This window comes from Cygnus atratus, chromosome 2 (genome assembly GCF_013377495.2).
Source record: "Cygnus atratus isolate AKBS03 ecotype Queensland, Australia chromosome 2, CAtr_DNAZoo_HiC_assembly, whole genome shotgun sequence".
Taxonomy (NCBI): domain Eukaryota; kingdom Metazoa; phylum Chordata; class Aves; order Anseriformes; family Anatidae; genus Cygnus; species Cygnus atratus.
This window is the reverse complement of record NC_066363.1, coordinates 107,597,057-107,618,774: the sequence shown is the minus strand read 5'-3', so window position 1 is coordinate 107,618,774 and position 21,718 is coordinate 107,597,057. Positions and strand designations below refer to the sequence as shown.

The 21,718-nt window shown below is 37.5% G+C and overlaps 1 protein-coding gene across 1 annotated transcript in view; it reads right to left on the bottom strand.

Annotated features, from left to right (window-relative positions):
- Nucleotides 1-21,718, bottom strand: part of LAMA1 (laminin subunit alpha 1) — a 98,198-nt gene that overhangs the window by 43,582 nt on the left and 32,898 nt on the right. The window contains exons 8-23 of the mRNA XM_050708774.1: nt 20,886-21,064; nt 19,326-19,431; nt 18,693-18,853; nt 15,090-15,230; nt 14,330-14,503; nt 12,384-12,485; nt 11,409-11,620; nt 10,063-10,174; nt 9,075-9,185; nt 8,198-8,325; nt 7,483-7,569; nt 6,930-7,141; nt 6,275-6,381; nt 4,603-4,783; nt 3,334-3,470; nt 490-726 (exon numbers count right to left, since the gene is read on the bottom strand). Of these exons, the coding sequence (XP_050564731.1) occupies nt 490-726; nt 3,334-3,470; nt 4,603-4,783; nt 6,275-6,381; nt 6,930-7,141; nt 7,483-7,569; nt 8,198-8,325; nt 9,075-9,185; nt 10,063-10,174; nt 11,409-11,620; nt 12,384-12,485; nt 14,330-14,503; nt 15,090-15,230; nt 18,693-18,853; nt 19,326-19,431; nt 20,886-21,064 (2,387 nt within the window). The remainder of the gene's footprint in view (nt 1-489; nt 727-3,333; nt 3,471-4,602; nt 4,784-6,274; nt 6,382-6,929; nt 7,142-7,482; nt 7,570-8,197; nt 8,326-9,074; nt 9,186-10,062; nt 10,175-11,408; nt 11,621-12,383; nt 12,486-14,329; nt 14,504-15,089; nt 15,231-18,692; nt 18,854-19,325; nt 19,432-20,885; nt 21,065-21,718) is intronic.

Sequence of the window (21,718 nt, the reverse complement as noted above, 5' to 3'; positions counted from 1 at the left end):
TTAAGGATACAATGGATCTGATCCTGACTTCTTAACACATATCTAACTCAATTCCATTAGTTTTGTCTAAAAGAGAACTATAGTACTGTTCCGCAATAATTTTATGACCACAAACGGGAAATAAAATTACCTGGATACTGAAAACCAAACAGAGGGAGGTAGGAGAGGCAAAGTGTCTAGTATTATCACAGGAATTTCTGAGAAGAGAAATAACAATTGCATGTTGGTAATGCTGGTGCTGCTCCCTGCAGCAGTGTCTGCCCTAACTGGGAACCTCATCCAATGGTTTTTAACCAAGCTGACTACTACTAAGACCTGTTTAGCACTGGCATGGAAAATCCATTAGGGGTGATTTAGGTATACTCAGAAATGTCTCAAAGGAGGGCTGCAGACTAAGTCCCTTTCAGCCCTACAGCTTCCATGATTTTTAGGAAATAAATGATCAGAATTCCCCAGTGCTGACCCAAAAAAGTCTGAATGCGTCACTACCTTGCAGATACAGATGCCAGTTTCTTCTTCACACCCACAAAGTCCTTCAATATCATCACACATTTCTGCTTTGGTTCCACTTAAGTCACAGTCACAGGCAACACAGTCTGGATAGTCCCTGTAGCCTAATGCACATCTGGAACAGTCTTGTCCTCCAAATTCAGCTTTGCACTGGCATTGACCAGTCAATACATCACACTGGAGATTGATTGAACCAGTGTCGCTACAGTTGCAAGCCTTAGGGGGAAAAAATAATAAACAGCAAGTCTTTAAAAACAATTTTGTTACAACAGAAACAGGACTGTAAATTTCAAGTGGCCATTAAAACTCAATGTTTGTCAACAATTACTATACAATATAAAAGGGAAGAACTTCCATATAAGCATAGGATTGCTTGATTTGTATTTGAACAAAGAATTGTATTGCTAGTAAACAGTGAATTGTAAGCAGTAAGAAGATTTGTTGATTCCCAGATCTGGGTTGGAAACCAAGAGCTGAAGGAAACAGTTCTAGAAGATAAAATTCCAAAAGACCTAATTTAAAGTACTGTGTTTAGCAAATAAATTACAATAATGTGATATAAATATTAGATGAAGGAAATACATACAAGTAGAATAATTTTATAAATAGAATAGAAAAATCTTAATACTAACATTCTTGAAAGATTTCAGGGAGCATTAATAGGGTTTCCATCTTGCTCAAGCTTCATTTGTTAATTGATCAGGAACCGAGAATCTCACAAAATCCAAAGGTGCAGTTCAATGCCAGAGGAACACTTATCCCTGGCAGAGTCCACGTTTCAATCAGCAATATGAACTTGTTTTAACAAATTTGCAAGGTTGTTGTACTTAAAATTTGTTGTGCTTTGAGTCAGGCTGGCTGTTATCTTTAGTCTTAGTTTCACATCTGTGGTTACTGAAGTCCAATTTTTCTCTGTGGTTATTTCTAATGGTGCAGACAAAAATTTCTTTCTATGTATCCTCACCTGACTTTGAACATTTTCCTCAACTCTTTTTTTCCTCATAATTTCTTTGAGATGAAAAGCCTTACCTTGTAAAAGCACTCTGCACAAAGGCCCACAAAATCTATTAGCATCTTTATCTACCCTCTAGAGTTCTTCACGTTTGCTGTTCACTCTATTTGTATTAAGCAGAGTTTTTACTCTATCAGCACTAGCTAGTACAGTGCATAGTCTAATACGCTTTATGACCAAACGGGTTTACAACTTAGGAGCCAAAGTACCATTAAAGATCAGCAATTCTGAATGCTAAACCCTATTTGAAGCATCATAATAATAGGAATAATGACTAACTGTATGTGATAAGGATAAATAAGGACTCTGAGGTACAGTTAAATGTGTGCAGCACCTGACTTGAAAACAGTTGTAAGCAGAACACGACTGAAGTTCTGCTCAATCACTGCACCCAGGAACGGATGCTGAATACTGAGAAAACTGCAAGAAACATAAAGTACCCCACTCATGCAGTCTATGTTGTAAAAACAGACCGTTGGGATTTCTTTCCGCATTTCATACATCTCAAGAACATGCAGGAGCCTCTCCAGTTTTGCCAGTAGACTTTGTACCACATCTCAACCATTGCCACTGTTGGCTATTCCAACCAACACAGGGGAACCTCTGTTGAGACAAGACTCCTATTTGCAGATCTCAGTATTGTTGCATCAGGAAAGTAACTAAAATACCTTAAAGTGATTCCATATTATTTACCGCGAAGCTGTCATCTAAAGGAATGCTAGCAAATTACCAAAGGTGAGCAGTTACACCTTTAATTAAACTTGATCACTGGCAAGTGCTGTGGAATCACCCTGTGAAAGGAACACTTAAAGGGATGTTAGCTTACCACCACCACATCCTTATACGAAATGCATAGGAACTAGCATGTTGTATTTGCAAAACATTCACATAAAGAATAGCAGTAGCTGGTAGCTGACAAAGCAATGGTTTAAAGATTGGCTGCCAAGGAAGTTGCCATAAATCGCTAAGATGGCAAACTTTCTTCCAAGTTTATAGGACAATTTTATCATCCTTACTCTAAAGAAGGAAAGAGGGAAAAAAAGTAATCGGCTGATGATTATGCCCGTTAGGTACATATCACATAACGACAGACCTTGTCAAATTGATTATATTTGTGTTTTCTCCATTAAAATTACCCATTATATTCATGTAATTCTGAGGCTTTTTAAAATCTCAGCATTTATAAAATAAAGATTGGCCCAATGCCATATCTGATAGGGATTTACTGGGCAAACCTAGTTGCGTAAATGATTGCTACTCCTTAGATCTGCACTAAGTTTGTGTTTTAGAGATTAAACAAACATTAAACAGATAATGGGAGTTACCATTTCTCCATTCGGGAAACATGAACTAACTTATACCATTTAAATTTTAAATACTCAGAAAAAAAGTGTACAGTGACTTTCAAAACAAGCTAGAGTTCATTGTTCTTAACAGTTCTTGGTTAGCAGAGAAGCATGTTTCTTGCTATCAATTGTTGCTATAAATCTGCTCTGGCATCACTGTTTATGCAACTAAGAATACACACTTCAGAATTTTTATATGATCTATGCACCTACTTGGAACAGACACTCTAGACAAATGTTTTCAACGACATCTTTCTTAGAATGTTCCTCAATAAATAATTTTCAGTCTGGTTTTGTGTTTTTGTTGTTGGTTTTTTGTGTTTCCCTTTTTAATGTGAGTATCTAGCACTAACACTTTGAGACAAAGAATAAAGTTTGAGGTCCTTGTAACAAGAGCCCAATTCTTGCATTAGCGTATGGCAAACTGCTTTGAACAGCCATGGCTTTTCAGACAGCCTACCATACCTTGCAGCCAAGTTTAGGAGAGAGTCCCCAGTGATTTTCTTCACAGAATTCACATTTTGGTCCCCGAGTGTGAGGGGGACAAATGCACTGACCAGAATCTGCGTTACAGTTGTTCTGAGTATGAGCACAGTCACAGGCTGCAAGAGAAATAGGACCAAATGATTAACTTTCTTTGCTTTGGCTATATAGAAGAAACTTCATGACTACTGATAATCTTACTTTCCATAACTATTCAGTACGGTTTATCCATTCCACCAGGAACCTCTTGCTGTCCCCAACCATTGAGAAACAAATTATGACCAGGCTGGCATTTCACTTTTTTATTAAAAGTCCATTATTTCTGCTTGATATAGCCTGATTGGTGGTTTTAAAAAGCAGCGCTGCTTTTCCACAGGGGAGTCAAAGCAGCCAAATAAAATTATTATGGAGAAAAGTAAATTTGTAGGGAAAAATTTTATTATAGAGGATGCAAAACTCATCAGGGATTCGATAACATTCTCAAACAGGTGAAAGAATTAATCTCAGGGATGAACACCTTTCAAGAATTTCTTATTAATTAATGGGAAAAGAATGATTTTATTTATATCAACTAACATTATTGCAGGAAGCACTTGTCTATTTAAGAAGTGCAACACTATTATTGCTAAAAAGAAATTCAGTTAAGCAGGTTTTTAATTAGTTTAGTAAAATTTACAAAGTTTTCAAGGCTGAAATGGTAAAAGGTAACTAAGGGATCTTTTATTCTTAGTAAAGACACAGTATGTATGTTCAGAAGCACAATCCTATCACATAATCTCACTGCAGAATTCACATTACTATACTGTGAAAAAAAAAAAGTCAGATTGGAGAAAAGGTAGGCATTCCTTTGGCTATATTGTGTTGAAAGGGTATCTTATTGACCTGATAAATTTGTGGGGTTTTTTTGATGGCATGTTCTCAGTTTGGATTAATATTTTTCTCTAAAACCTGTACATACCCAAGTGATAATGGGAAAATACAGTCAATGGCATATCTTATCAAAGCAGAAATCATATTTTTAAGAATTAAACAGAAAAAAAAAAGAAAAAAGATAAAAGTCTGTAATAGCAGTAGTTCTTAATTTTTCTTCCCTAGGTTAACCAAAGCACTAGGAAACCATTTTCCTTTTTTTTTTTTTTTTTTTTTTTGAATATTTATCAAAACAACTGAACTTTGCTGCAGTGTAAGATAAAACACACTGCTGAAAGAAATTCCACACCAACCCTGGAAGAATCATGGATTAGAACTTACGTGTACAGCCACCATTCTGGAATGAATAAAAGCCATGAGCACAGCGATCACACTTTTCTCCAGCCACGCCTGGTAAACAGTGACACTGCCCCTGATGACTGCAGACCTCGGAGACTGAGCCAAATTGACTGCAGTTGCAGGGAATACAGCCAAGTCCAGTAAGCAAGCCATAATAGCCATTCTGTTGAACAAGAAGGAGATATGTTTGAGAACATCAAGTCTGCTCTTATTTTCTCTTAGTTACTTTCTCTGCTGCCTGACCTGCATGAATATTGATCAGCTCTGTTTGACTGAAGTGGGAGGACTCCCTGGCGTTATCTATTCCCTGTTCCCAGCCATTTGCAAGTGTGCATTTGGATGAAAAACTCACCACTGAAATGCTCTCATGGTCCTCTAATCTCATTAGTGAGACTTTATGTTTAAAACTCTAAGGTTATTTTAATTTGAAGACTTCCATGAGGACAAAGGAGGGCTGTGCTGGCCAGGCACAGACTCCTGTGAATGTGTATTGAAGAGCAGAACAGAGCATGTCAGTGACCTATGGTACATGTGGATTGAAAAGCATTCAGCTTGGTTGGCACAGGGGCAGTAACTGGGCACAGACTTCCTGCTCTGGTCTCTGAGTCAGTTCCATACTTATCAAAGGCTGAAAACTGCTGTTTTGTCTCACCAGTGAATACCTACTTGTTCTTGCAACAGGCCTGTCTTTTAGCTGTATCCCTTTTTGGTGTTCAGCCATGATGTATTTATTATCACCAAGCACATTTTTCAGATATTCCCAGAATTCATTTTGCAGAAGCACAGTGCTAAGACCCCTCCAGGTCTGACAGTGGCATTCAGTCTGTTGTTTTTTTTTCAGTAAGCCAATGTGACTGTACCCTGTCAAGCAGTGTGACACTGGCCTCAACGACCTGATTCAGAAGCATGGTGAGTCAACTGTATAGCTCCACATCTGCAAAGAGTGAGGCAGAACAATTCACAACTACAAAAACCTGTCCAGGCAAACCTTTGGTCATCTCTCCAGAACAGGCCTCCCCTCCCCTAAATTTATTTGCTGCCAGTTTCTGCATCTGCTCTAGCCTGAGTTCATCCTCCTTGAACAAAGTTGACCAGAATTTTTACACAGCAACACAGGTAAAACCTTACTGGTACACTAGTATTATCTATCTCTGCTGGAAATAGCTCATTGACACATCCTAAATCACATTCGCCTTTTCTATAGCTGTATCACTTCAGACAGGGAGAGGCCTTCTATGGTTCAGTAGTACACTCAGGTCTTTCAACTTCTCAGTCCATCTCAGATCACAGAAGCTTCCTTCTTTGACATTAAGAAACATTTCTGTTTGTACTATCAAAAATCATCCCTTCCCACCCTACCCTCCAACTCCTCTGACCTAATTTGGTGTCCGAGAATTTCATGTTTTTGTGCCAAAGTCGTAAATGAAAATATCAAAAAGACTGATCAAAAGTCTTTGGTTTCCTACGCAGCAAACACAAGTTTTAATTCCCAGAAAATTTTGGAGAATGTGAGATAAACTTTATATTCCATGCTTTCAAGCAGCCAAAACTTTCTTTTTGTATCTCCTCACATTGATGCTGGTATCCGCAGAGAAACGGGCAGACCACGATACAAGAAAACACAGATATTAGGAGCAGATAAATATTTGCTTACCAAGCACTTATCACATCTTTGTCCAATCACATTTGACTTGCAGTGACAGAAGCCTGTCTCGTGATGACAACTACTGGAAAGGGAACCATTCACGTGGCACTCACAGACTTATGTTTAGGGGAAAAAGGAAAAAAAAAAAAAAAAAAAGCAAAAATGTACAAAAATGTATATATATTAACATCTCCATATACGCATTCATTATTTCAGGATTCCAAATTTGTTATATAGTGTGTGTTTCATCTGTTTATATCCTATAGATGTTAATATACTACAGCAATACCCATACTACAAGCTTAAAGATAAAAAGAAGCTTAAAGAAAAAAAAAAAAACCATTTCTGTGAAGAGATACACGTAAGAAGTTTTTTTCTTCCAGCCTTATTTGTACTAGTCATAAGTAAAAAATGTCTATAGCAAGTCACTGGAGGGGTAGTATTAAGCAAGCCAGTAAGTTTCAGGAATACTAATTGTCAGACCCTAGCATAATACATTCCTTCCTCGGGCTAAACCAACCCCATAGTTTTCGTCTTGCACTTGGCAACTCACAACTTAAAGTTTAACACTTTTGGAAAAGGTGCATATCTCCCCACCCATTCTGCTACATGCACACCACAATGTTTTTCTGTTCTTTATGTTCTGAGAGTAATAACAGCTTACCACGACAACTTTTCTCAACCACTGCATCCCCATAATACCCATCAGCACACTTTTCACAGTGGTGACCTGCTGTGTTCCCCACACATTTCAGGCACTGTCCTGTGACAGTATCACAGTGACCATCTTCCTGAGGGTCTACATTGCCATTGCATTCACAAGGAGCACACGACTGTCCAGGCATGAGTGGATTTCCATAGTACCCATTAGCACACCTGCACCAGAGATCAAAAATTGTATCAAAAACCACAGAATCATAGAACAATCCAGGTTGGAAGGGGTCTTGAAAGATCATCTAGTCCAACTTTTCATGTAAAAGGGCACCTAGATGAGATTATCTAGCACCCTGACCAGTTGTGTCCTGAATGCAGTCATGTTAAATACTTTCCCCACTCAAGAGGGTACTTCCTATTAAAATTTTATCTAATAAGTCTCTCACAGGCGAAGTGAGGAAAATGTTATTAGGAATCTTTTTTACATGTGGTATAAACAATTCAAAGCAGGTAGCGTGATGAATAATTAGTAACAACAACTATACCAAAGGTACCACACATACCTTTCACACTGGAAACCAGTATAGCCTGGAAGACATTTGTCACAGACAATTCCACCTCCTTCCCTCAGCTGGCAAGTGGGACTGAAACTATCAACAGTATTTGTGACAGTTAGTATTACTGCATGAAAACACAAGACTTCTATAAACATTTAACACCCATTCTTAAAATCCATGCACCTGTCCATATAGCCACATAATTTCTAGTTTCTCCAGATTAACATCAATATTTTACACATCACAGTATGTCAAAATAGAATTATCGCTTTCAGAAATTCTTCTTTTTATTTCTTTCAAAGGAAAGGAAGATTTTAAAACACTTCCTAAAAAGCTGTCCCTCCTTCTAGCAAATTTGTCAAATCACTGCACCAAGCGCCTCATTTTCAGATGTAACGCTTCCGTCCTTCTGTTGTTTTCTGCAACAACATGAAAGATAAAAAGATAACTGTGATGTTGCTGCCAAGTTCAAGGAGAGGTATAAGTATTTCTTTGTGTACTTTGTATACAAATTACACCAGTTCACTTGTCCTGTCTTAGCTTACTCGTTCATCTACCTGGCAAAAAAAAAATAAAAATGTTTCTATGACACAGGCTCAAATGAATAGGGAAAGAAAAGTTCTTGTCTTTCTCCTTCAGTTTTCATAACGTTTTTTTTTTTTTGCATTTGCAGCAAAATCGGATGTGAGGTAAAAAAAAAAGATCTCAGACAAGCACTTACTTGTTTGCAGCAGAGCTCAGAGGACAGGCACAGGGCTGGCAGTCCTCAGGAGTTCCTCGGGATGGATTTCCATAGAAGCCAGGCAAGCACTGTTCACAAAAAGGTCCTGTCGTGTTATGTTGACAAGCCTGTGAGACATGGCAAAAAACTTTTTATATTTACTTTTGATGGGTTTTAATCCCTTGTGGGATCTCTGCAGGAATCTGCATGCAGTACTAAATGAAAATTCAAGCAAACTACCAAGAAGAATTTTTAAAATGAGTTATTGTGTTTGTTTTGTGTTTTTTTTTTTTTTTAAGAGTTATAATAACAGTTCCTAATTGTTTTTTTCCTTCATTTTAGAATGTATTTTACATCACAGAACCTTACTTAACCATATTTTGTGAATTGCAAACACAGCAAAAGAAATCTTATATATTTCTTACTTGTGTTTAGCTATTGTATTCTTGTGATTTTTGAATTTCAGAAGAGATCTGAGAGCTAAATCATCCTCTCAGAAGAGAGTGTGTAACTTCCACTGATGTCAGTCAGGGAAGATTCACATGTATGTATATTCACCCAAAACACTGTTTAATTTTGTTCCTTTCGGGAAAAGTATTACTGTCATCTTGAGCAAACAAAGTTAAGATTTTTATCAGCCAGTATATATCAACATTTTTTCTTTCATTCTGATTATTCCACACCTGAAATGGTAAACTGAAACAAACTATTGAAGAACACTTTAACAGAGCCTCTGAACACATACTGAAGTAAACAATGAAAGGCAAAAAAAAAAAAAATTTGTACCCATAGCTTTAAATTTTCATACATCATAAACTTGACTCCCAAGGCCAAAATGCTGTCGTAATTTCTACAGATACTTAGAAGGATGACTTACAAAGCAAACACCTTGAATATCACATTCAGTTGCATGCCCATTGCATTTGCATGGTTGACAGATACCCCCAAATAGTATTCCATCCACACGGTAATACCCAGGGAGACAGGACTGAAAAGAAACAGGGGGAAAGAGCAGCAGCATTACATGTGTTAAAAGTACACTCCAAATCATTATCAAAGAGCCCACTGCTGACCACCCACCAACTTGTTCACATTGTGGTACACTGAATACTCTTTCAAGTCTATTGATGTCACTACAACTCTTTTCTGGTGGTTGTTTTTTGCTTGCACTGGATGAAGGGGATAAGTATTAACTCCATGAAACTTTGATTCATCCCTTTGTACCCCGGAGGCACTTAAGTTTTCTGAACTTGAATATGTGAAGTTATTTACTATGGGACAATAAAAACCAGACGGTCTACCTCCTCTGCAGAATCTCAAATGATGCTATGGTACGTGGCTTCATATTGAAATTATTTGTCAAAAATAATTCCTACTATTCTACAGGTGGTGCTCTGCCTCCATAATCTTCTATTCAGATACCACCTTGCCTTACATATCTGATCCTTGTAGGATCTTCCAAAGACTAGCATTCCTCCCTGCTAAGATTCCTTATTGCCTCCATAAACCTAATGACATAAAACAGAAATAAACTGCACAATTCAGATCTAGGAAAAGTGCTATTCATGAGTCAGGGACACTTAAAACAGCTTGACGAAGCTTTTACAGCTACTCCTTCCGTAACACTAATGCTGTAAGGTCTATCATCATCTTTTAGTGCCATCAAACAGAACTCAAGAAATAAGTTTAAAACCTCATCTAGTATATTTGGAAGAAAACATCTACAGCATTGTGTACAGTACAGTACACAGAATTTAATCACAGAACATATAGTCTTATGGCAGTGTAATTAAAGGCAGCTTCTCTAAAACCTAGATCCTTTCAGAAAGATCATTTTACATATACAAAACATTAGGAGAGGTTACCTCACAGGATATTCCTGTGTAACCTTGAGGACATTCACAGAATTCCACATCTGGTGCTGAAGAAAGATCTATAACATTTGCGCTTGCAGTATCCAGGGTTACAGAGTCCAGCCTAGGATTAAGCATGAAGACATCATATCATTTGTTTCCTAAAATTTGATTTTAACTGTTTGGTTCTATGGGAGTCATACCACTGAGTAATGCTCCCTAGAGGCAACAGCTGAGGAAAAGGCAAAAAAAAATTTCAGTTGTAAAATACTGTGATGGTAGTTTTATCACTGCATTTGCAATTCTCAGCTGGAAGTAGATATACCCTCATCCTGTTATCATTATTGTTACTCCCATTGTCTTGGTGACTTCTCCTGTGGTGAGGTTTAATTAAAAACTTCCCCCTCTGTCATGATACTAGAGGTATATTGGTGGTGCAGCCTTCTCTTGCAGTCCTGTGATAAGACAGCTTTACTGCATCATGTCTAAACTAGACATATACTGCAGGAGGGTAAGCAGTGAGAAACAGCACCGGTTCATTGCTGGTGCATATAACATAAAGCAAAACAACAAGGTGAAATGGCATTTTGCAGCAGGGACAATTTTCTCAGCCACAGGTAAAATTATTTAAATGAATCTTTACAATCATTCCAGAAAGATGAACCTTATATCCTAAATGGACATAAATATCATCACTTCTCAAGGGCACAAAGCAGATTTGTGCTTAACTATGAAGTCCAATGTTGTTGACATAAAATGCTACCAAAGTAGGGAACGAGAAGAAAGGCTAAGGGAAGTAATTAAATAAATGATGAATCATTGAACTGATTCCCTTGAGATCGTAAGACTTTATTCCTGTATAACTTGGAGAATAGACAGATCTGAAATGACTTATGAAGACACTGCTAATGCTGACCTGAGACTATGAATGACCAGCTACTCCATCCCAGCCCAATTTTCCTATTAAACACTCCCTTATAGAGGACCATCAGTAACATCTATGGTAACATTTAAAGAAATCACAGCCAGCATCTTTACTGGCAGGTTATCAATAATGGATTAACTCGCCACACACCAAAATAAGCATACCGCTGAGAGTTTAAGAGATATTTCCTTCTAACAAAGCTGTCATTGTAATAAGGCTTTTAGGCAGTATTCACAACCAAATGCTCCTTTCTGCACATTCCACATGAACGTATTTTGGAGGCAATAACAGTCATGAAAAAAAAATCAATTAAAATTTTCTTCTAGAAATTATTAATGCAAAACTTTAGGAATACTGACAGTACAAACAGTGCTTCACATACACAATAGTAGTAGAAATATATAGATTAATTTGAGTATTTTCTCTCCCTCACCTGTACACAGCTTTTTTGGCAATGTTGTAGTTGGCCCTAATCAGAAGATGAGTCACATTTACTAGAACACTCATCAGTCTTTCCCGGTCTATAGCTTTTTTTGTATTGAAGTCTACAAAATTCTCCGACACGAATCTCACTGAATTAGAGTACTCCTCATATGGCTGTAATGACAAGCCTGCTGCTCTTGTGCTCAAAATCTGCCCATTGCCCTGAATGTGAAAGACAGAGAAAGCATTTTTCAAATTTGCATGCAAATTTTACTTATCTATTACATTCAGTGTCATATATACATACAGATAACATAGAAAAGAAACAAAGCAGATTTCTTGCAGTAGGAAAAAATAAATTAATTAAAGGTCTGAATTTTCCATGTATTCAAAAAGATTGCAATCTCACTCTCTTTTGGTTTAGAGACTTCAGAAACACATGCTTTTCTTTTGGAAAAAGAACTAAATTAAAATTCAGAAATCAATTCTGCAAAACAATCTCTTTTCTGCTTTGGTTCTATTGCTAAGTATATATTACAAAATAATGCTTTTTGGAGATGTCTGGATTTCATTTAGAGTCTTACTTTTAAACTGCAATATAACACTAAAAAAAAAAAGTAATCAGCAAGAATATTCATCTGTTTCATAAATATAAATCATTCCTGCTTATTGTAGTTACTTTTGTAAACACAACTTGGTTCATTTAGTAATTATCACCTCACGTTTTCACAAAGGATAGTGTGTAGCATTTTATTATTTAAAAATAGTATTGTATACCTACAATTTCAGAGAAACAGAACAGAAAATTAGAGAATTGATTAGCAAGAAAATATTGGTAGTGACTTTTAAGAAGGGATTTAAAACTGAGATTTAACAAGGGATTTAAAACTATTATGATAGAAATACCATTTCACTTTTCTTCTTTTTTAACCTATCCATAGATTCCTAATAATGTTTGAGTAGTAGCCAGCTGAAAACAGTCTACCTGAATGATGACATCCATGCTAGATACTATATCACTGTCCACACTCTCCACTGGAATGTCGTAAGACACCGTATACTTCAAGTCTCCACCAAAAGCTGTGAGCTGAAATAGTAAAAAAGAAAGCCTTAACAACAAAATAACCTCCAATCAACACAAAGAAGAGGCACGAGACAACATAACGTATTTGTCCCAAATTAAAGGGATACATTGGTTTACAAACACCACTTTCCAGGGAAAATTTAACATGCCATGTGCCTATCAGCACAGGCACAAGTGCTGACTTGTCACTGTGCAGGTGGGGAAACCTAGCTGAAGGCTCTACAGATGATTCAGATAAGTGCCCCCATTCAGTGAAACACCCACAGGACTTTCAACAAACAGCAGGGTTTACACTACCATCCTAGCCAAAGGGCAGAGCACGTGGGAGTTATTCACATTCCACCTCCCACCTTTCAGGCTCCTTAGCCCCACATCTGCTGCTGACTACTTCAAAGTAAATGAGAGAGTTGTATCAACAGTTACACCTACATTAAATGGATGAGAGATCAGAATTTGAGTGAACGTTCCCCTGCGCAAAAACTACTCCCCCTAAAGTTACACTTCTGAATCTTGTGTTCATTTAGCCAGTCACTGTACTAAACACAGGGGCTGCATGAGCAAAGAGGCTGGACCGAAAAAAATTAGTGAGGTTGCAAGGTCGCCTCTACTCAGAACTGGTGAGGCCACACCTAGAGTACTGTGCCCAGTTTGGGACTTGCCAGTGCAAGAGAGACACAAACATACCAGAGAGAGTCCGGTAAGGGACCATGAAGATAATAAAGGGACTGGAGCACCTTTCACACGAGGAAAGACTGAAGTACTCTGCGTGTTTAGCCTAGGCTCAGAGGGGGTCTTGATGTGTATAAATATCTAAAGGGAGGGTGCAAAGAAAATCAGAGCCAGGCTCTTTTCAGTGGTGCCGTGACAGGACAAGAGACAATGGATACAAACTGGAACACAGGAGGTTCCTGTGCACTTGACTGTGCAGGTGACTATAAACACTGGCACAAGTTGCCCCGAGTTAGTGGAGTATCCCTCCTTGGAAGTATTCAAAAGCCATCTGGACATGGTTCCTTGGCAAACTGCTCTAGGTGACCCTGCTTGAGATGATGGATTAGACAAGATGACCTCCAGAGGTCTCTTCTCAATTATTCCATGATTCTCTTGGATAAAAAAAAAAATAAAAATAAAAAGGGACTCAGAGCTCAGAAAAATTAAGACCAGGGCAAAAATTAAGACCAGTCAGTTGGAAACTAATAAATTTGAAATGGAAGATGAGCAAGAAGAATATAATGGTCCTGTCAACTGTATTGAACAAGGTGTGAAGGGCATCATCTTTGGGTTGGGAGCCATGAGCATAGGGAATGTGAGCAAGAAAGCTAGTAACAGCCAAGAAAAAGAGGGAGATTATATTGTGTCATCAAAGATAGGCTGAGAAGAAAGCGGGGAGAAGAGTGAGGTCAAAGAGAGAGCAAGAAGGGGAAAAACTGGGGACATCTAGCCAGGTACACTACAATTTGAAGAACAGAGACAGGTTGAGAAGTCTGGTAATACCAAGTTTTGTGTGTACTTCGTAATTACGGAAGTTGTGTATATATTCCAAACATATTCATATTCTAATTACTTTCCATAAGCTAATCAAAGAACAGACAAAGCAACTGTGAAGGTTTCAGTGCACAGTAAGAAAGCATTAAACTGAAAGACAAAACTTTATGTCATACAGGAAAGATGTAAAAATAAGAGTTCTAGGGACACAGAGGTGAATTTAAGGTATATTAACATCCCAGTAAGTAAATATTTTGATAAGCAGAAATATATATACTGTTTATGTACAAAAATGTTATTAGAGCAATACAGTATGATTAAAATAGGGAAATGAATTGTTTTGACTCTTTCTAAGAACTCACTTTATTTCCTAAATATGGCTCAGGTGCTGACCAGTAGTAAGTATGTTTCAGCACTTTCACAGCCTCAGTGTTGTTGATGCTTATTTGATGGGGGCCATCCAATTGACTTTGCTGAGGTTGCACACCCTTTGCGTTATATAGATCAGTAACAAGCCATCCAGTCATGTGTGATATCTGCAAGAAATAATGCAAGAAATTAAGAGTCAGGCCTGGTGTCTCTGAAAAAGCAGTCACTAAACTTAACCGATCCCTAGATATTCATTTGAACTGGTGAATCAATAACACTTATATTAAACCAGTCCAATACACACAAATGGGGCACTTCATCATATGATGAGACTAGGACTGTCTCGGTCCCTGTAAGAGACAGGAATACAAACACAGAAAGTTTGATTTTCATCCTCCCAACAAAATTAGCATAATTTCTTCAATACACAAGGAAATTTTAACAGCATGAGGTCAGAAAACAAATATATGTATGTATATATATATATATATATATACACATTTTTTTTTTTTTAATCACAGACTCTGCTACCCAATGTTTCTGGTATTACTACAAAACAGCGGGGCCAAAGCCTGCACTGAGAAGACATGTTGACCACCTCAGAGCTGCCAAATGATATTGAAAGTCTATTCCTCTGTACGAAAACACATGCCAGAATTTAGAATTAACTTGGGTGCATGTCAAAGAGAAATACAGTATGTTTTGCAGCTGCCTGAGGAAAGAATATTGGGTCATGGAAGTAACATATAATACCTGACTGATGGGCCATGTTAGGCTGTCACAGACATCAGAAACTCCAAAGCAGAAACACTCTGTGCAGCCCTGAGGATTTCTTTCTTGCAGGTTGTAGAATCCAGGTTTACAGAGGTCACAGTTTTCACCTTCTACATTTTCCTGTGAATGGCATATAACATTTGTTTCACATCAGTATTATTATGGCAACAAATACAGTGGATTAGATAGGATTTAGGCATAACAGCATTCAGAAGGTTCTAAAAGAAAACAGATTTCAGCCCAGCAGGCTTATTGAATGAGACTCAGAGCTTAAAATGAAAACTGATTGGAAAAATTCATTAGAATTTGCCAGTTCATCAAATATACCCTGGTAAAGGTTCGTTTGCAATGAAACTTCAGCACATGGGAAGGGTTTGAAAAGCTTCTGCCGGTTTGCCAGTCTGCTTCTCTGGTAGCTTGAATTTCTAGCTTACTCTGGAGATGGAGCTCCCATCTTTACCAAAATCAAGAGGCCTTGCCTCTAAGGCTGGCTCCTGGAGCTACCACAGCCAGTTTCAAGACAACAGTTCCTCAACCACCTATTAATACTTGTACCCACCACCACTGCCACCTCATCCTAGAGGAATTCCACATACATTTATGCTACTCCTTTAGCTCCTAGCACTGGCCTGCTGCCTCCTTACTAAGCAAGCTGGGTAGTTCACAGCACACTGCTACATACCTCTTTCAGTGTAGTATTTAGGGGGAGGGGAGTGGCATCCAACTTTTTTCTTGTAAAATCTGTACAGGCACTACGTATTTATTTATTCCAAAAGTTTAAACAAATGTTGCTGAGATGCAAACAAGTAAAGAAAATATTCAGTAAGTAGACAAAACTATTCAGTAAATACCCACAAATTTGTGTAAGTAGATCTCAGTGGGTATTTCTACACAGTGAGATTCAGAACACCTGCTGGCAGGCACAAGTCGCTGACCATGTCCTGTCGTATCAAGACAAGACCCGAGTACATATCACTCCTCCACCTCAGCCTTTGGTTTCCAGTGAGAAAACTCCACTGCAAAGGCAAAGACGACTTTACAGAGCACCCCACAAGTTCCCCGATACAGATGATTAGGACGCCAGGACTGCAGGGCATACAGTGAAGCATATTTGCCTCGCTGTTTTGAGAAGGCCTGTATGAGCTCTGCAGTGCAATTTGAAATGCAAAGTGTGCAGACCAAATTCTGATTTCAGAAGCAGTTACCAGGCTAACATCCTTCCACTTCACCCAGAAAACCACTCCCAATTCCAGCCTTAGATTGGGTTCAATGAAGCAAATTTCAAGCCTACCAGAGAGAAATCTAAACACTACCAACAGTCTCCTCTTGTCGACCAGTGTTTGGCATATCAAGTTTATTGAAGACCTCTCTAAACAGGTAGGTTATATATTTCTGTACATAAAACACATACCATTTCTGCAAATTATACAAAAAATCTAGATGATCCCCACCTCTTATTCAAAGGCTGAGGATGCTATTTGTTAATATTTAAGTTTACAGAAAATCCCATGTAAAGGGCCTCCTGAAATAATGAGATTTTAAAATTTTGGATTTTTACTGAAATAATTATTGTATGCTTCTTCATTTCTGTCTTCAGAGTATACTTCGATCACACATTTCATTTTATCTCTGTAACATTGGAAGAAATTACCATTTATTTCTTAATCAAAACCCATTATCATACCCAATGACTAGACCTCAGGAGCTGTTGTGACTGAAGAAAACCATAGGAATGGGATGTGACTGTGATTAAAACCCTACAATGGAAGGAGGCTCAGTGCATATGGGCAAGAGCAAAGTGCCTATGAAGCTCAGGGAATAATGAAGGGTGTTACTGACTACAGCTGTTGCAAATAAGCTGACTATCTCATCAAAATGGGGACTGGAAGGCGGCCTTTGTTTTAGATAAACAACTATCAACAGTCAACTAGTGATGTAAATGTTTATTCCTGAGTTCATTTTAAAAGTGTGAATGTTTCCCTGAATTCTCCAGATGAGCATAGTGTGTGGGTTTAGATGTGAGTATGTTGCTCAAAGTATTGAAAAAAAAAAAAAAAAAAGACAAACAGCAAAAGAATTTTGAAGAGAGCAACAGGCCTGAGCTGGCTTCAACCCATGCATTCCTCCCTGTTAACCGGGGAGGCCCAATGCTGTGATGGTGGGTATATAAAGACCAGTAATGGGAATCGCGTTTGTACTGTGATCTAACTGTATATTACAATTGCTGTATTGCACTTGTAGAGTGAATTCTATACATTGCTCTTCTAAATCGATAGTCAATGTAACATCAAATATTTTAAATTTGATTTTGATGTGAAACATTTCCCCCTCCACACGTGGAATATCTAAAAGAATTTGGTCAGAGTATTAGAATCCAACAGCTGTGTTTCACAAATGATCAAATATGAAATTCTGAGTATAAAAGGTAAGTTTGCATTACTGTGTTCACAGGGATGACACAGGCATAGAAATTAGGAATTCTGTCTCCTTCATTTAAAATTTGGAGCACACAATATAAGTGGGCTGATGGCTAGTGACACTCTCAATGATCTGGCATAAAAAATATGTGCGCCATGGTCATGCCCATGACAGTATTGAAAGGGGACAGTTTTTCATCCAGTTTATACCAAAATTTTAACCAGTAAGCCACATCTGCTAAAACAGTGTTACTATAGTTCAGAATCAGGCAAAATGGTTGTATCTTTTTTTCTTCTCATTTAAATTGGCCATTGGAACTATTTCTTTCGTCCAGACTCTGGTTATTTATACACTTGATATTTTGGATCAGATAACTCATGCAAGAGAACTAAGCAGTTTCAGAAAAACCGTCAAACAAACCATGTTTTTTTGGCTCCTGTTCACTGTCATATTTGGCAACAAATACATAAGCTACTAGCTAACATTTGGTTCAGAAAATTATGTGTAACTTCTTTAAATATTGCCACGCAGCTTGGTAACAAAGTTCAGCAGAATCTACAGCTGCAAGGTATATCAAAAGGGTTGGGTATTTACCAAAAATTAAAGAGGTAGTGGCAAATCTTTTCTGTTAAAATTGTTGATGGTTCATATTTCGTAATCAAATAATTAACTCATATTTCATTCGTCAGTGTAATTTAACTGTTCCAATAATTATTCCTTCCAAATGCATATTGTTACTTCACACAAAACAGATTTTATAAACATATCCTTTCTTTATGTGTCATCAGTGTCTTTTAAGAGAAACATCAGCTCATCCCTAAAACCAAACCCAGCTAGGCACACTGTCAGTCTCCCTGTGATTCTCTCACACTCACATGTGCAATTAGTATGTGATTTTAATGTCAGTCTGGCACATTTTTATAGAGTAACATACAGAACACTAAATATCATACAGAACTATTCAACTTAATTTACAATATTTTCAGTTCAGAGAATAGTTAGTCATTTTAAGTTCTAGTTACTGAGTTCTAGTTATGACACCAAGTCACTTGTTATAAAAGAAGAGATCTCTAGTTAATGGATAAATTCTCCTTATTAAAAAAAAAATCACAAATTTAATCCACAGATTCCCTTTTAAGCAAAAATTATCATTTTAATACTCACTTTGCAAAGACAAGGTTCTGTGCATGGATCTTCATTAATGCTGCCAATTAGGCTGCAGTTACAACGCAGGCAGTTTGGATAGCCTCGATACCCAAATGCACAACGGTCACATTTTTCTCCTGTGTAACCTTCTCTGCATTGACATTGACCTGGCCACATCCCTTGAAAAGCAAAAATTGATAAACAAATAAGAGCAGGCAGTAAGCTGGATTCAAGATGTCTCAGAGCACGCAAGTAATTTAACATCCCTTTTTTTATTTTATTCCATGTTAATTCCACACGCTTGACATGTCAGTCTCACCATCTATTTTTTTGTGTTCAGAGTACCAGATGCACAGAGACTGCAGCAGAATGGATTTTATGACAGCTATAACAGCATTCATGAAAAACAATGTTAGATCTCAATCCTTCACATTGCTTTACATAGTCAGAGCCTTCCATCTCCCACACAACAAGACCACATTCAGGGACCTGACACATCTTTCACCTCACTTTTCTAAGTATTCACTGTTGTTCTGAAATGGTACCTAACTGGCAGCCATTCACAACAAGAAACAGTTCCCTCATATTTCGCAGCCCAGACACATTAGCCAGATTTTAAGTTTAGAGAGAAGATATTTCCTGTTCCCTTACCACGCTGTGAGTCAGAATGGTGCTCGTCTTTAACACAGTCAGAACTCAAAGATCCAAATGGGTCACAGCCACAGGGATAGCAGGGGTGATCATCATAGGGAGAAACCTATAAGACAAATGTTCTCTGTCAAATTCTCAAGTTATTAACTGGAAAAGTAAAGTTACTTCTGTTTCTTGTCTGGGATCACTGGAACTAGCACAAAAGAAGACTAGAAAAACTGGTATACAACAACAGATCAAGGGACTCAATCTGTTTAATTTTAGCAAACAGAAGATGGGGAGATTGCAGTCTAGGAAAAAAAAATGCAGGAACAAAATTTGGTCTTCAATAGCACAGGCAAAGGTACAGTAACTCTAATGGCTGGAAATTGAACCTTGACACATTCAGCCTAAATATATATATTTTTAGTGTGACAGCAGTTAACCACTGTGATGGTTTGCCAAAGATTATGGCAATGTTTAAGACAAGAATGGATGCTTTTTGCAAAGATACTCTAGTTCAAAGAAGAAGGAAATGAAAAAAATCCTTGGCTCTGTATTCAATGGGTAGACAGATATTCATGAAGATTGATTCTAACTTCATGATCTATACAACTTTGAAATATAAGGCAATGTAATTTATGGAAAGGATTTTCTTTTCTATAAGGGAAACCTGAAGTTTTCTTTTGAGTACTTTAGATGTAAAGCAAATCAGTAATGACCTCTGGATACATATATATTGGCCACAAATTGAATATTTCAGTGCTTCTTAAAACAAGTGAATTAGAGAATCTCAGACTCAGGTTTAATTCTCCTTTGGATGAACTGTACCTGCTGTCTAACCACACTCCTACCACCCACCCTTGCTCTCTGCACCTATTTATGCTAGATTTCTAAAGCATGGGCTTTTGAATATATGTATGAACCTGCTGAAGCAAGACCTTGTGGGGCAGAAATTTAATTCGCTACCTTTCTTTATGCAGACACCTCTAACACTGCAAGAACTTCACATTCTGTTACTCATATATTAAAAAATGTCTTTTGTGGAGACATTTAGGTCATTTTTTTTTAAAGAGGGACACTTGTCAATAAACTGTAAAGTAGACAGGCTCAGATAGACCACATGTTCTACAATAAACATGTCAAGAAGAAGAATTTTTGTTGCAGTATCTCATGAGTCAGAGTCTGACCTTAGAACCATGTGATGGTCTTTTTAAACACTGACTGAAATGGGCTGGTATAGAACAGTACATAATTTTAGCGCTTCTGAAGACATCAGATCTTCAGTGCTGGCACATTTAGAGCTTTATCCACAGGAGAAATGGTTTTCCTATCACATCTACATTTCCACACTAGGAAAACATATTTACTTATTCTTTTCTTCTCCAACGGCTTCTTTTAGAGCAATTAGACCTGCCATTCCACACAACTGGACAAGCATTTTATGCTTTTCTCTGAAAGCTGTGGTGGTATGTGATTTATAAAAAAAAAATCCTGTATAGTTTTTAGTTATTCTACAATGGATAACAATACATGTATGAACGTACAAAGAACGTTAAAATGGTATATTCCAAATCTTACTTTGTGTGGTCTAAAATATCCATCAGCACACATTTCACAGTTGATCCCAGTAGTATGTTGAGTACAGTTTAAACAGACACCACCTCCTATATACTGGCCATGAATATCCATGCTCCTTTTCTGATCTGCAATACTCTGGTTGTAATAACAATCTTCTGCTTTGTTATGACAGTTGCACTCTAAGAAGAAATAGAAAAGAAATTCACTTTTTTAAAAAATTTACATTACATTACAGTTTCTACAACACTGACACTTTTCAAAGAGGAAATTGTAAGTAAAAGAGCATACCAATTCATCTCAAATGTGTGATTTTTTTTCCCATTAACCATGCTGTATGCATCAGCAGTCTCAAATACACTCAATTTCTTAGCAAGTAAGCACATTTCAAAAACACTGTCACCACTTCAATAGCACCCTTCTTAACAGTATTCCACAGATCACGCTCCTCTCAGGAGTGATGTCAATAGTGATGTGTGCTATTACTTTTAGCTGCTCTTATATCTTCTGTCCTCTGTATTATAGAAGAAAATCTGCCTGATTCATCTCTTATTTGTATTGTAGACAAAAGTCTAAGAAGTCAACAGTGCCAATACATAAGTATACATTTGATTTAGGTTAGAACATACTTTTCAGTCCAAACAAACACTTTTCCAAACAGTGGCACTGAAAATTGCGTAAAGACTTCTACTAAAAAGAAAATTCATAGTTGCAAATGGAAAAGTATATCTAGTATGTTCTTAATTGGCTGCAGCTTGTGCAAGGCATTAGTGGTGTGAAGAGGGAAAATACACTAGCTAGCCCTAGAGACAGTCATCTGTGCTGAACTACTGTCA